The following is a 13,022-nucleotide window of genomic DNA, read 5'->3' on the forward strand; positions in this document are numbered from 1 at the left end:
AGGGCCAGCCCGAGCGCCTGCAGGCCCCCGTGCGCCATCGCCGGACCTGCAGCGGTTATTGATCACTATTGATCAGGTATTGGTTCACTATTGGTACTGTACTGATCCCTATTGGTAGCCTATGGACACCCCATGGATCCCAGCCGGTGCCGGCCAGGGCCAGCCCGAGCGCCTGCAGGCCCCCGTGCGCCATCGCCGGACCTGCCGAGGTTATTGATCAGCTATTGATTGGTTATTGGTACCCTATTGGCTCCCATTGATAGCCTATGGACACCCCATGGATCCCAGCCGGCGCCGGCCAGGGCCAGCCCGAGCGCCTGCAGGCCCCCGTGCGCCATCGCCGGACCTGCCGAGGTTATTGATCGCTATTGATTGGTTATTGGTAGGTATTGGTACCCTATTGTCTCCCATTGATAGACTATAGACAGCCTATGGACACCCCATGGACCCCAGCCGGCCCCAGCCAGGGGCCCCGTGCGCCATCGCCGGACCTGCAGCGGTTATTGATTGGTTATTGATCAGTTATTGATCGGTTATTGATTGGTATTGGTACCGCAGTGATGCCTATAAATACCCTATAGACGCCTCATGGAACCCTATGGAACCCAATAGAAAACCCATGGAACCCAATGGAACCCCATGGAACCCTATGGAGCACCTATGGAACCCCATGGAACCTTCTGGAGACCCCATGGAACCCCATGGAACCCTATGGAGCCCTATGGAACCCCATAGAACCCTATGGAAGCCAATAGAAAACCCATAGAACCCAATGGAACCCTATGGAGCACCTATGGAGCCCTATGGAAGCCAATAGAACCCTATGGAAGCCAATAGAAAACCCATGGAACCCATGGAACCCTATGGAGACTCCATGGAACCTGACAGAGATCTATGGAACCCCATGGAACCCCATTGAACCCTATGGAACCCCATGGAATCCCATGGAACCCTATGGAAGCCAATAGAAAACCCATAGAACCCAATGGAACCCCATGGAACCCTATGGAATCCCATAGAACCCTATGGAAGCCAATAGAAAACCCATAGAACCCAATGGAACCCCATGGAACCCAATGGAACCCATAGAACCCTATGGAAGCCAATAGAAAATCCATAGAACCCAATGGAACCCCATAGAACCCTATGGAAGCCAATAGAAAACCCATAGAACCCAATGGAACCCTATGGAGACCCTACAGGCACCCAACAGAAAACCTGTGGAACCCTATGGAGACTCCATGGAACCTGACAGAGATCCTATGGAACCCTATGGAACCCTATGGAACCCCATAGAACCCTATGGAACCCCATGGAACCCTATGGAACCACATGGAACCCCATGGAATCCCATGGAACCCTATGGAGCACCTATAGAGATCCTATGGACCCCTATGGAGACCCCATGGAACAACATGGAACTCTATGGAAAATCTAAAGAACCCCACGGAACCCCACAGAACCTTCTGGAGACCCCATGGAACCCTATGGAGCACCTATAGAGACCCCATGGAACCACATGGAACTCTATAGAAAATCTAAAGAACCCCACGGAACCCCATGGAACCTTCTGGAGATCCCTCAGAACCCCATGGAACCCTATAGAGCACCCATGGAACCCCACAGAACCTTCTGGAGATCTCTCAGAACCCCATGGAACCCTATAGAGCACCCATGGAACCTTCTGGAGATCCCTCAGAACCCTATGGAACCCCATAGAGATCCTGTGGAACCCTATGGAACTCTATGGAAAATCTAAAGAACCCCATGGAACCTTCTGGAGACCCCATGGAACCCTACGGAAAACCCAGGGAACCCTGTGGAACCCCATAGAGGCTCAACTGAACCCTACAGAACCCTACAGAACCCCATAGAAATCCTATGGAACCCCAGGGAACCCCTATAGAGACCCAACTGAACCCTATGGAACCCTAGAGAGACCCCATGGAACCCCACGGAACCCCATGGAACCCCATGGAACCCTATGGAGCACCTATGGAACCCTATGGAACCCCATGGAACCCCATGGAACCCCATGGAACCCCATGGAACCCTATGGAACCCCATGGAATCCCATGGAACCCCATGGAACCCCATGGAACCCCATAGAACCCCATGGAACCCTATGGAACCCTATGGAGCACCTATAGAGATCCTATGGACCCCTATGGAGACCCCATGGAACCACATGGAACTCTATAGAAAATCTAAAGAACCCCACGGAACCCACGGAACCTTCTGGAGACGCCATGGAACCCTGTGGAACCCTATGGAGCACCTATGGAACCCCATGGAACCTTCTGGAGACCCCATGGAACCCTGTGGAACCCTATAGAGCACCTATGGAACCCCATGGAACCCTATGGAATCCAATGGAACCCCATGGAACCCCATGGAACCCCACGGAACCTTCTGGAGACCCCATGGAACCCTATGGAACCCCATGGAACCCCATGGAACCTTCTGGAGACCCCATGGAACCCTATAGAGCCCCATGGAATCCCCCAATCAATCCCCACTTTGATCCCCGATCAATCACCAACTAATCCCCATTGATCGAGCCCCGATTAACCCCCCAAACCCCCCTATTGATCCAGTATCAATCCTCCCCTGATCCCCAATCAATCCCCAGTCCATCCCCAATCAATACCAATCAATTCCTGATCAATTCCCCCTCCATCCCCATCATTTGATCCTCAATCAATCCCCTATAGACCCCTATTGATCCAGTATTGATCTCCCTTACAGATACCCAACCATTCCCCGATCAATACTGGATCAATCCCCCATCAATTTCTCCCTTATCGGCCCCCTATTGATCCAGTATCAATCCCCCCTCGATCCCCAATCAATCCCCATCGATCAACCCCGATCAACCCCCCAAACCCCCCTGTATTGATCCACTATCGATCCCCCCTCAATCCTCCCTCAATCTCTGATCAATCCCCGATCATTCCCCACTGATCAATCCCCAATCAACCCCCAAATCTCCCCTATAGATCCCCGATCAATGCCCGATCGATCCCCATCGATTGATCCCCAATCGACCCCCCAGCCCCCCTCTCAATGCCCGATCAATCCCCTCTCGATCTCCAGTCAATCTCCAATCAATTCTTCCTCTATCCCCGATCAATCCCCATCGATTGATCCCCGATCGACCCCCCAGCCCCCCTGTATTGATCCGCTATTGATCCCCTCTCGATCCCCGACCAATCCCCCCTCGATCTCCAATCAATCCCCAATCAATCCCCAATCAATCCCCCAGACCCCGATATTGATCCGCTATCGATCCCCCCTCGATCTCCAATCAATCTCCGATCAATCCCCTGTGAATCCCCTCTCAATCCCCATGTATTGATCACCGATCAACCCCCAGCTCCCCCGTATTGATCCGCTATCGATCTCCTCTCGATCCCTGACCAATCCCCCCTCGATCTCCAATCAATTCCCCCTCAATCCCCGATCAATCTCCAATCAACCCCCAGGCCCCCGTATTGATCCGCTATCGATCCCCCCTCGATCTCCAATCAATCCCCTCTCAATCCCCCCTCAATCCCCGATCAATCCCCAATCAATCCCCGATCAATCCCCATCGATCGATCCCCGATCGCCCCCCCAGCCCCCCAGTATTGATCCGCTATCGATCCCCCCTCGATCTCCAATCAATCTCCGATCAATCCCCTGTGAATCCCCCCTCAATCCCCCCTCAATCCCTGATCAATCCCCGATCAATCCCCATCGATCGATCCCCGATCGCCCCCCAGCCCCCCCCGTATTGATCCGCTATCGATCCCCTCTCACCTGCGGGCCCGGCGGCGGCTCCAGGTGGGGTCGGGGCAGGGTGGGGGGGGGCAAAGGTGAGCGCACCTGTTCATAACGGCCGATGACGTCACCGCTGACGTCACCGCCCCGCCCCCCGGGTGGCAATAAATGGGTGGGGGAGGGGCGGGGGGGGGACCAAGGGTCAGGGGTGGGGCGGGGACACGCCCGGGGTGGGGGAGGGGAGGGCAGGAGGGAAATGCGGGGGGGATTTGGGGAGAATTTAGAGGATTTTGGGAATTTGGGGGGGATTTGGGGAAGATTTAAAGATTTTGTGGAGATTTGCGGAAAATTTGGGGGGGATTTGTGGGAATTTGGGGGGGATTTGGGATATCCTGGGGGGATTTGGGGGGATTTTGGGGGGATTCGGGTCAATCCGAGAGGATTTTGGGGACCTTTGGGGTGTCCAGGGGGAATATTTGGGGAGAATTTGAGGCATTTGGGGAGATTTGGGGAAAATTTGGGGGATTTGAGGGGGGGATTTGGGGTTCCTGGGGGGATTCAGGGCGGATTTGGGGTGAATTTAGAGGATTTTGGGGGGATTTGGGGCTGTTGGGATGAGTTTTGGGGGGGTCTCAGGTGAATTTTGTGGGTCCCAGGTGATTTTCTGGGGATCCCAGGTGATTTTTTGGGGGTCTCAGGCCGTTTTTTTGAAGTTTAAGGTGAATTTTTGGGGTCCCAGGTGAATTTTTTGGGGTCCCCAGGGGAATTTTGGAGGGTCCCAGATGATTTTTTGGGGGTCCCAGGCCGGTTTTTTGATGTTCCAGGTGAATTTTTGAGGCTCCAGGTGAATTTTTGGGGTTCAGGTGAATTTTAGGGGGTCCTCAGGTGAATTTTGAGACTCTCAGGAGAGCTTTTGGGGTCCCCAGGTGAATTTTGATGTTCCAGGTGAATTTTGGGGTTCCCAGGTGAATTTTGGGGGTCCCAGGTGAATTTTGTGGGTCTCAGGTGAGATTTAGGGGGTCTCCAGGTGGATTTTGGGGTTCCCAGGTGAATTTTGGGGGTCCCCAGGGGAATTTTTTGGGGTTCCCAGGTGAATTTTTGGGGTTCCCAGGTGAATTTTTGGGGGTCCCAGGTGAATTTTGGGGTCCCAGGTGAATTTTGGGGGGTCCCAAGGGGGTCCCTCCCCCCTCCCCCCGCCCATTCAAAGCCAAACCCAGACGATGACGTCACCCGATAACGCCTGGCCACGCCCCGGACGATGATGGACAGACTCCCAACGAGGTGGGCGTGGCCAACGACAAAACCACGCCCGTTGTTCCGGGAAACCCCGCCCAGTGACGTCACCGGCGCCACGGCGGCCCCGCCCGGGAACGAAACAGAAACCGAAACTTTTGGCGGGAATTTTGGGACCCCCAAAACCCCACCGGGACCCCCAAAATCCCCTCAGGACCCCCCAAACCCCCCGGGACCCCAAATTTACCTCCAAAATCCCCAAATTCCTCCCCAAAAACTCCCAAATTTTCTCCAAAAATCCCCACATTTCCCAACCCCTCCCAAATTTCTCCCCTAAATCCCCAAAATTTCCCTCCAAACTCCCAATTTTCTTTCCAAAACCTCCAAATTTCCCTCCCAAAACCCCAAAATTTCCCCCCAAATTTGCCCTCAATGTGCCCAAATTTCCCCCCAAACTTCCCCTCTAAATCCCCAAAATTTCCCTCCAAACTCCCAATTTTCTTTCCAAAACCTCCAAATTTCCCTCCCAAAACCCCAAAATTTCCCCCAAAATTCCCAAAATTTCCCCCCAAAACCCCAAAATTTCCTCCCAAAATCCCCAAAATTTCCCCCAAAAACCCCAAAATTTCCCCCAAAATCCCTCCCATGACCACCCCCCCCCAATTTTCCCCCAGAGATCCCAAAATCCCCAAAATTCCCCCCAAAAACTCCGAGTCCCCTCGAGCTCTCAAGGCCACCGCGGTGTCCCTTTATTGGGGGCGGCACCTGGGGGGGCACAGGTGTGCCCAGGTGTGCCCAGGTGTGCCCAGAGTCTCTCAGTACAATAAAATCCCAATAAAATCCAATTTTTCCCCATTTTTCTGTCCCGAAGCTGTTCCAGGTGTGTCCCACGCCATCCCGGTGATCTCTCCAGGTGTGCCCAGGTGTGCCCAGGTGTGCCCAGAGTCTCTCACTGATGTCTCCAAGGTGTCACACCCCAAAAAAAACCCATAAAATTCCCATTTTTCCCCATTTTGGTGTCCTGAGACAGCTCCAGCTCTGTCCCACGGTGTCTCCAGGTGTGCCCAGGTGTGCCCAGGTGTGCCCAGGTGTACCCAGAGTCTCTCAGCGCTGTCCCCAAGGTGTCCCACCCCAATAAAATCCCATAAAGTCCCATTTTTCCACATTTTAGGCAGGTCCAGCTCCGTCCCACGCTGTCTCCAGCTGTGCCCAGGTGTGCCCAGGTGTGCCCAGGTGTGGGCCCAGGTGTACCCAAAGTCTCTCAGCACTGTCCCACCCCAATAAAATCCCATAAAAATCCCATTTTCCCCCATTTTTCTGTGCTGAGGCTGCTCCAGCTCCGTCCCACGGTGTCTCCAGGTGTGCCCAGGTGTGCCCAGCTGTGCCCAGGTGTGCCCAGGTGTACCCAAACTCTCCCAGCGCAGTCCCCAAAGTGTCCACCCCAACAAAAACCCATAAAAGTCCCATTTTTCCACATTTTAGGCAGGTCCAGCTCAGTCCCACGGTGTCTCCAGGTGTGCCAGGTGCGTGCCCAGGTGTGCCCAGGTGTACCCAAAGTCTCTCAGCGCTGTCCCCAAGGTGTCACACCCCAACAAAACCCCATAAAATTCCCATTTTTCCACATTTTGGTGTCCCGAGACAGCTCCAGCTCTGTCCCACAGTGTCTCCAGGTGTGCCAAGTGTGCCAGGTGTGCCCAGGTGTGCCCAGACTCTCTCAGCGCAGTCCCCAAGGTGTCCCACCCCAAAAAAACCCCACAAAAATCCCATTTTCCCCCATTTTTCTGTGCTGAGGCCACTCCAGCTCAGTCCCACGGTGTCTCCAGGTGTGCCCAGGTGTGCCCAGGTGTGCCCAGAGTCTCTCAGCGCTGTCCCCAATGTGCCACAACCCAATAAAACCCCAATAAATCCATGTTTTTTGTGCTGAGGCCACTCCAGCTCAGTCCCACGGTGTCTCCAGGTGTGCCCAGGTGTGCCCAGGTGTGCCCAGGTGTGCATAAACTCTCTCAGCAACGTCTCCAAGGTGTCCCACCCCAACAAAACCCCATAAAATTCCCATTTTTCCACATTTTGGTGTCCCGAGACAGCTCCAGCTCCGTCCCACGCTGTCTCCAGGTGTGCCCAGGTGTGTGCCCAGGTGTGCCCAGGTGTGCCCAGGTGTGCCCAAAGTCTCTCAGCGCTGTCCCCAAGGTGTCCCACCCCAACAAAACCCCATAAAAGTCCCATTTTTCCACATTTTAGGCAGGTCCAGCTCTGTCCCACGGTGTCTCCAGGTGTGCCCAGGTGTGCCCAGGTGTACCCAAAGTCACTCAGCGCTGTCCCCAATGTGCCACAACCCAATAAAACCCCAATAAATCCATGTTTTTTGTTCTGAGTCCGCTCCAGCTCCATCCCACGCTGTCTCCAGCTGTGCCAGGTGCGTGCCCAGGTGTGCCCAGGTGTGCCCAGGTGTGCATAAACTCTCTCAGCAACGTCTCCAAGGTGTCACACCCCAAAAAAACCCCATAAAGTCCCATTTTTCCACATTTTAGGCAGGTCCAGCTCAGTCCCACGCTGTCTCCAGGTGTGCCCAGGTGTGCCCAAAGTCTCTCAGCAATGTCCCCAAGGTGTCACACCCCAAAAAAACCCCACAAAAATCCCATTTTTCCCCATTTTTCCCCATTTTTCTGTGCTGAGGCCGCTCCAGCTCAGTCCCACGGTGTCTCCAGCCGTGCCCAGCTGTGCCAGGTGTGTGCCCAGGTGTGCCCAGGTGTGTCACTGCTCCAGCATCAGCTCGCAGGCCCGCGCCAGCTCGGCCAGGCGGCGCCGGGCGTAGTCCAGGCGGTTCAGGGCCAGCTGGCAGCTCTTGCGCGCGGCGTAGCTCGAGCCCTCGTGGGGCTGCCCCGTGGCCACCTGGGCAGGTGAGGGACACCTGAGAGGCTGGGGGACACCTGGGGGACCCCAAAAACCCCAAACCCAACCGAGATACCCCAAAATCCCACCTGAAATATCCCAAATTCCCAATAGAATATCACTAAAAACTCACCTGTGCAGGTGAGAGACACCTGAGAGGCTGGGGGATCAAAGAAACCCCAAATTCCACCTAAAATATCCCCAAATCCCCCCAAATCACACCTGGAATACCCCAAAATCCCAAAGGAACATCACTAAAAACTCACCTGGAACACCCCAAACTCACCTGGGCAGGTGAGGGACACACCTGAGCACCCCAAAATCCCCCTAAACCCAACCTGGGACACCCCAAACCCACCTGAGGCCACCCAAGTCCCACCTGGGACACCCCAAATCCCCCCAAATCCCACCTGGGGAACCCACAGGGCCTCACCTGTGTCAGGTAACGGATCTGGGCCGACAGCTCGGCCTCCACCTTGGCCACGGCGGCGCCGAACTGAGCGGCCTGGCGGTCCAGGTGTCGCTCCTGGGGCTTCTCCTTGGACAGCTCCAAAATCACCAACCCTGAAACACACCCAAACACACCTGGGTTACACCTGGGCACACCTGGGGGTACCTGGGTTACACCTGGGGGCACCTGGGGGTACCTGGGCACACCTGGGGTACACCTGGGATACACCTGGGGGTACCTGGGCACACCTGGGTTACACCTGGGCACACCTGGGATACACCTGGAATACACCTGGGGGCACCTGGGATACACCTGGGCACACCTGGGGGCACCTGGGCACAGCTGGGCACACCTGGGTGCAGTTAGATACACCTGGGATACACCTGGGTTACACCTGGACACACCTGGGTTACACCTGAGCACACCTGGGCACACCTGGGATACATCTGGGCACACCTGGGCACACCTGAGATACACCTGGGATACACCTGGGCACACCTGGGGGTACCTGGGCACACCTGGGGGCACCTGGGATACCCCTGGGATACACCTGGGCACACCTGGGATACACCTGGGCACACCTGGGATACACCTGGGCACACCTGGGGGCACCTGGGCACACCTGGGATACACCTGGGCACACCTGGGGGTACCTGGGCACACCTGGGGTACACCTGGGCACACCTGGGGGTACCTGGGCACACCTGGACACACCTATGTCATACCTGGGCACACCTGGGACCCTTCCCTGCGACCTCTGACCCCAGTTCATGCTCTCCCATTGGTCCCTTGGAGATCACCTGAGCGCTGACCACGCCTCCACTAGACCCCACCAAGCCCCGCCCCTTTACCCCTGCCAATCACCCGCCCACCATCACCATGGCAACACAAGCCCCGCCCACTCTAAACCGGAAAGGGCCTCCCCGCGCTCCCCCAAAACAGCGGCCCCTCCCCCTCCCGCCGCGCACCTCCCCCTGCGCTCAAACCCCGCCCATTCCCGGCGGCCCCGCCCACCTGCGCTCTGCAGGGAGGCGCCGATTTCGCGCTCCAGCTCCTCCAGCGCCCGCAGCCGCTCGTTGGCCACGCCGAACCCCGCCATGCCGCCCGCGCCGCTTCCGCCTCCTCCCGCTCCTGTTCCGGTTCCCTTCACCAATGGCAGCGCGGGGTTCCGATCACGTGACAGGAAGCGCCCGCCAGGGGTCGCTCTGGCCGGAACTCAGTGGTGGCGCCGCTCCCTCAGGCGGCCGCTCCGCCTCGTCTCGGTGGTTTTGGGTCCTCCAAGGTTGTTTAGCGTCACAAAACCGCCCAAAATCGGCTCTAAAACCACCCGGAATCGCCTCAAAATCACTCCCGGCTCCCTCACAAGGGTTCGTTCACCACAAAGCACCCGCGGCGTCCTCGATGCCCCTCAGACTCAGCTCGGGAGGACGGAGGAGAGATGGATGGGTGGGAGGGGTTTAGGAGGCCTTTCAGTGCATTTTATAGCGCTCCTCCTCAGGCCACGCCCCTCATTGCCTTTTTTAGAGGTGGTTTCTCCAGGCCACGCCTCTGATTGTCTTTAATAGAGCGATTTTATTCAGGCCACGCCCCTTCATTGACTTTTATTGAGCTTTTATTAGGCCACGCCCTAATTGACTTTTGATGGATGCCTTTTTAGTCACACCACTCCCCTCGTTATATTTGAATACAGATTCCCTCAAGGCCACGCCCTTCGTTACCTTGTTTAGACTCTTTTCTCCAGGCCAGGCCCTTCTTTACCTTTTATAGACCCACTTTTCCAGGCCACGCCTCTTATTAAATTTTTAGACCCGATTTACTCAGGCCACGCCCCTCATTGCCTATTATTGACATCCCTAAGTCACGCCCCTCATTACCTTTTATAGACTCTTTCCTCCAGGACACGCCCACCATTACCTTTTATGGACCCTCTTTTCTCTAGGCCACGCCTTTCATTTCCTTTTTTAGCCCTCGTCCTGAAGCCCCGCCCAGTCTCCCTCACGCAGGCCCCGCCCCCGTTTTTCCCGCGCTGTGACGTCATCGGAGCGCGCCGGGGAAGAAGCGGCGCAGCAATGGCGGCGGTGGCGGCGCCGCGGGCCCCTCCGGCCGCGCCGCTGCTCGAGGCGCTCTCGGCGCTCTCGGCGCTGCCCCCGCACCGCGGGGCCCTCCCGGGCATCGTGCGGGGCCTCCGCGACAGCGCCGGGACCCAGGTACGGGCCCGGGAGGGGAAACCGCCCTCAGCGATAGAGAGCGGCCCTGAGGGGTGGGCGGGAAACGGCATCGCCTCAGAGGAGGAGGGGCAAAAAATGGGATTGGGAACCCTAAAAACTCGGATCTGATCCTAAAAAGCTGGGATCGGACCCCAAAATCGGGATCGCCTTAGGGAGAGAGAGAGAGGGCCCCTGAGGGGTGGGCGGGAAACGGGATCGCCTCAGGGGCGGGAGGGGCAAAAAACGGGATTGGGAACCCTAAAAACGGGATCGCCTCGGGTGGGGAAGTCTAAAAAACGGGATCTGACCCTAAAAACGGGATTGGGAACCATAAAAACCGGGATCTGACCCAAAACCGGCATCGCCTCAGGGATGGGGAGCACCAAAAAACAGGATCGGACCCTAAACAATGGGATCTAGCCCCCAAAAATGGGATCTGACCCCAAAAGTCGGGACTGGGAACCCCAAAGCAGGATCTGACCCTGAAAACTAGGATCGCCTTGGGGGGGGGAGAGGCAGGAAACGGGACTGGGAACCCTAAAAACCGGGATTTGACCCCAAAACTGGGGTGTGACCTGAAGAAAATGGACCTGGCCGCAAAAATCGGGATCTGACCCTAAAAACGGGATTGGGAACGATAAAAACCATTAAAACCGGGATCTGACCCCAAAATTCCGGCTCCCCTCATGGACCGGGGCCCCTCCCCCATCCCATCACGTGACTTCCGGTCACTCCCACCTGACCTTTGACCCTCCGCTGACCCCTGAGTGACCCCTGTTTGACCCCTGACCTTTGTGTGCCCCCTGTTTGACTCCTGCCCCTCCCCCAGGCCGCTCTCGGGGGTCTCCTCGGTGTCACCAACGCCCGCCTGGGCTCCATGAAGACGCGGTGAGTGACAGCTGTGGCAGCCAATCACAGCGCAGGCCACGCCCCTGTCACCCCATCATTGGCTTCTGCCATGGGCGGGGTAAAAACCAATGGGAATGCAGTGAGGGGGCGGGCCCAGCTCTGGAGCCAATGAGACTCGGTCTCTGAGTGACAGCTCCAAAAGCCAATCACAGCGCAGGGCCTGCTCCTCCCTGCTCCTCATTGGCTGCTGTTTTGGGATGGGCGGGGCTGGGTGAGAATAAATGGAAATGTAGTAAAGGGGCGTGGCCAGCTGGGTAGCCAATGAGAATCATTCTCTGTGCTGCCATTGGGTGTGGAGGAGCCAATCAGGGGGGGTTTTAGCCCTGGGGTGGAGCCAGTCAGGAGGGGGGGGGTGTGACCTTATAGCGCTCTCTGATTGGCTGATTATTGTGTGTGCAATTTCAGCAGCCAATCAGGTGTTTGCTTTGTTATATGATTAATGAGGGGGTGGAGCTTTTCTTTGATTAGCTGCTGGGTGTGGGATGGGCGTGGCTTCATCCCAGCCAATCAGATTCTGCTTGAGAGCCACGCCCTCCTCCAGGCTAACCTTTTATGGAAAGTGGGTGGAGCTTGGGCCTTTTAGCAGCCAATCAGGGCCATGGGTGGAGCCAGAGTGGGCGTGGATTCATCACAGCCAATCTGATTTCGTGGTGAGAGCCACGCCCTGCTCTGAGCTGCCTTCATAAGGAAAGTGGGTGGGGTTTGGAGCTTCTAGTAGCCAATCAGGGCTGTGGGTGGGGCCAGAGTGGGTGTGGTTTCAGCTCAGAGCAGGGTGTGGGTCCACCTGCTCCAGGGTTCCCTTATAAGGAAAAAATGGGTGGGGTTGTCACTCCCAGCAGCCAATCGGGGCTGTGGGCGTGGCCGGGCAGGTCGGGGGGCGTGTCCCGCTGAGCCAATGGCGTTGCAGCTTCGAGGGACTGTGCCTGCTGTCGCTATTGGTCAGCGAGAGCCCAGCGAGGCCCTTTCCCGCAGCACTGCCTGGGCTGGCTCCGCCTCCTGCAGCACCTGGGTCCAGGTGAGGGGCGGGGCCAACCTGGGGGGCTGGGATTACACCTGGGATACACCTGGGATACACTTGGGATACACCTGGGTTCACCTGAGATACACCTGGGTTACATCTGGGTGCAGTTAGATACACCTTGGGGTTACCTGGGGTACACCTGGGGGTGGGAAATACACCTGGGATACACCTGGGTGGGGAAAATACACCTGGGATACACCTGGGGGTGGGAAATACACCTGGGATACACCTGGCTGCAGTTACATACACCTGGATTTTCCTGAGATACACCTAGGATACACCGGGATACACCTGGGGGTAACCTGATTACACCTGGGTGCAGTTAGATACACCTGGAGTTACCTGGGATACACCTGGGCACACCTGGGATACCCTGGGGGGCTGGGGTACACCTGGGATACACCTGAGTTTCACCGGGGATACACCCGGGAGGGAGAGATAACCTGGGACACCTGGATCCCCGGGTTACACCCGGGGGGACTGGGATACACCGGGATACACCTGGGTGGGTTAGATCACCTGGAGTTTGGATAAACTGGGGTACACCAGA

At 56.7% G+C, this 13,022-nt stretch overlaps 1 protein-coding gene and 1 long non-coding RNA gene across 3 annotated transcripts; one reads left to right on the forward strand and one right to left on the reverse strand.

Moving 5' to 3' along the window:
* The first annotated feature begins 5,705 nt into the window (after window positions 1-5,705).
* Window positions 5,706-6,859, forward strand: LOC135441844 (uncharacterized). Its single transcript, XR_010438570.1, has 2 exons — window positions 5,706-5,908; window positions 6,829-6,859. It is a non-coding gene; the product is annotated as an uncharacterized LOC135441844 (long non-coding RNA).
* A 587-nt stretch (window positions 6,860-7,446) lies between these two features.
* Window positions 7,447-9,750, reverse strand: LOC135441843 (mediator of RNA polymerase II transcription subunit 11-like). 2 transcript variants are annotated; one of them, XM_064701401.1, is made up of 3 exons: window positions 9,350-9,750; window positions 8,318-8,448; window positions 7,447-7,869 (listed from the first exon to the last, which is right to left on the reverse strand). In XM_064701401.1, the coding sequence occupies exons 1-3, from the start codon at window positions 9,432-9,434 to the stop codon at window positions 7,747-7,749; spliced, it is 339 nt and encodes a 112-aa protein (XP_064557471.1). In that variant the 5' UTR covers window positions 9,435-9,750; the 3' UTR covers window positions 7,447-7,746. The 2 variants fall into 2 exon arrangements, with proteins under 2 accessions (XP_064557471.1, XP_064557470.1); XM_064701400.1 differs by having other exon boundaries at window positions 7,453-7,884; window positions 9,350-9,732.
* Between the last annotated feature and the right edge of the window lie 3,272 nt (window positions 9,751-13,022).

The sequence above is a fragment of the Zonotrichia leucophrys genome, unplaced genomic scaffold (genome assembly GCF_028769735.1).
Source record: "Zonotrichia leucophrys gambelii isolate GWCS_2022_RI unplaced genomic scaffold, RI_Zleu_2.0 Scaffold_582_31531, whole genome shotgun sequence".
Classification (NCBI taxonomy): Eukaryota; Metazoa; Chordata; class Aves; order Passeriformes; family Passerellidae; genus Zonotrichia; species Zonotrichia leucophrys.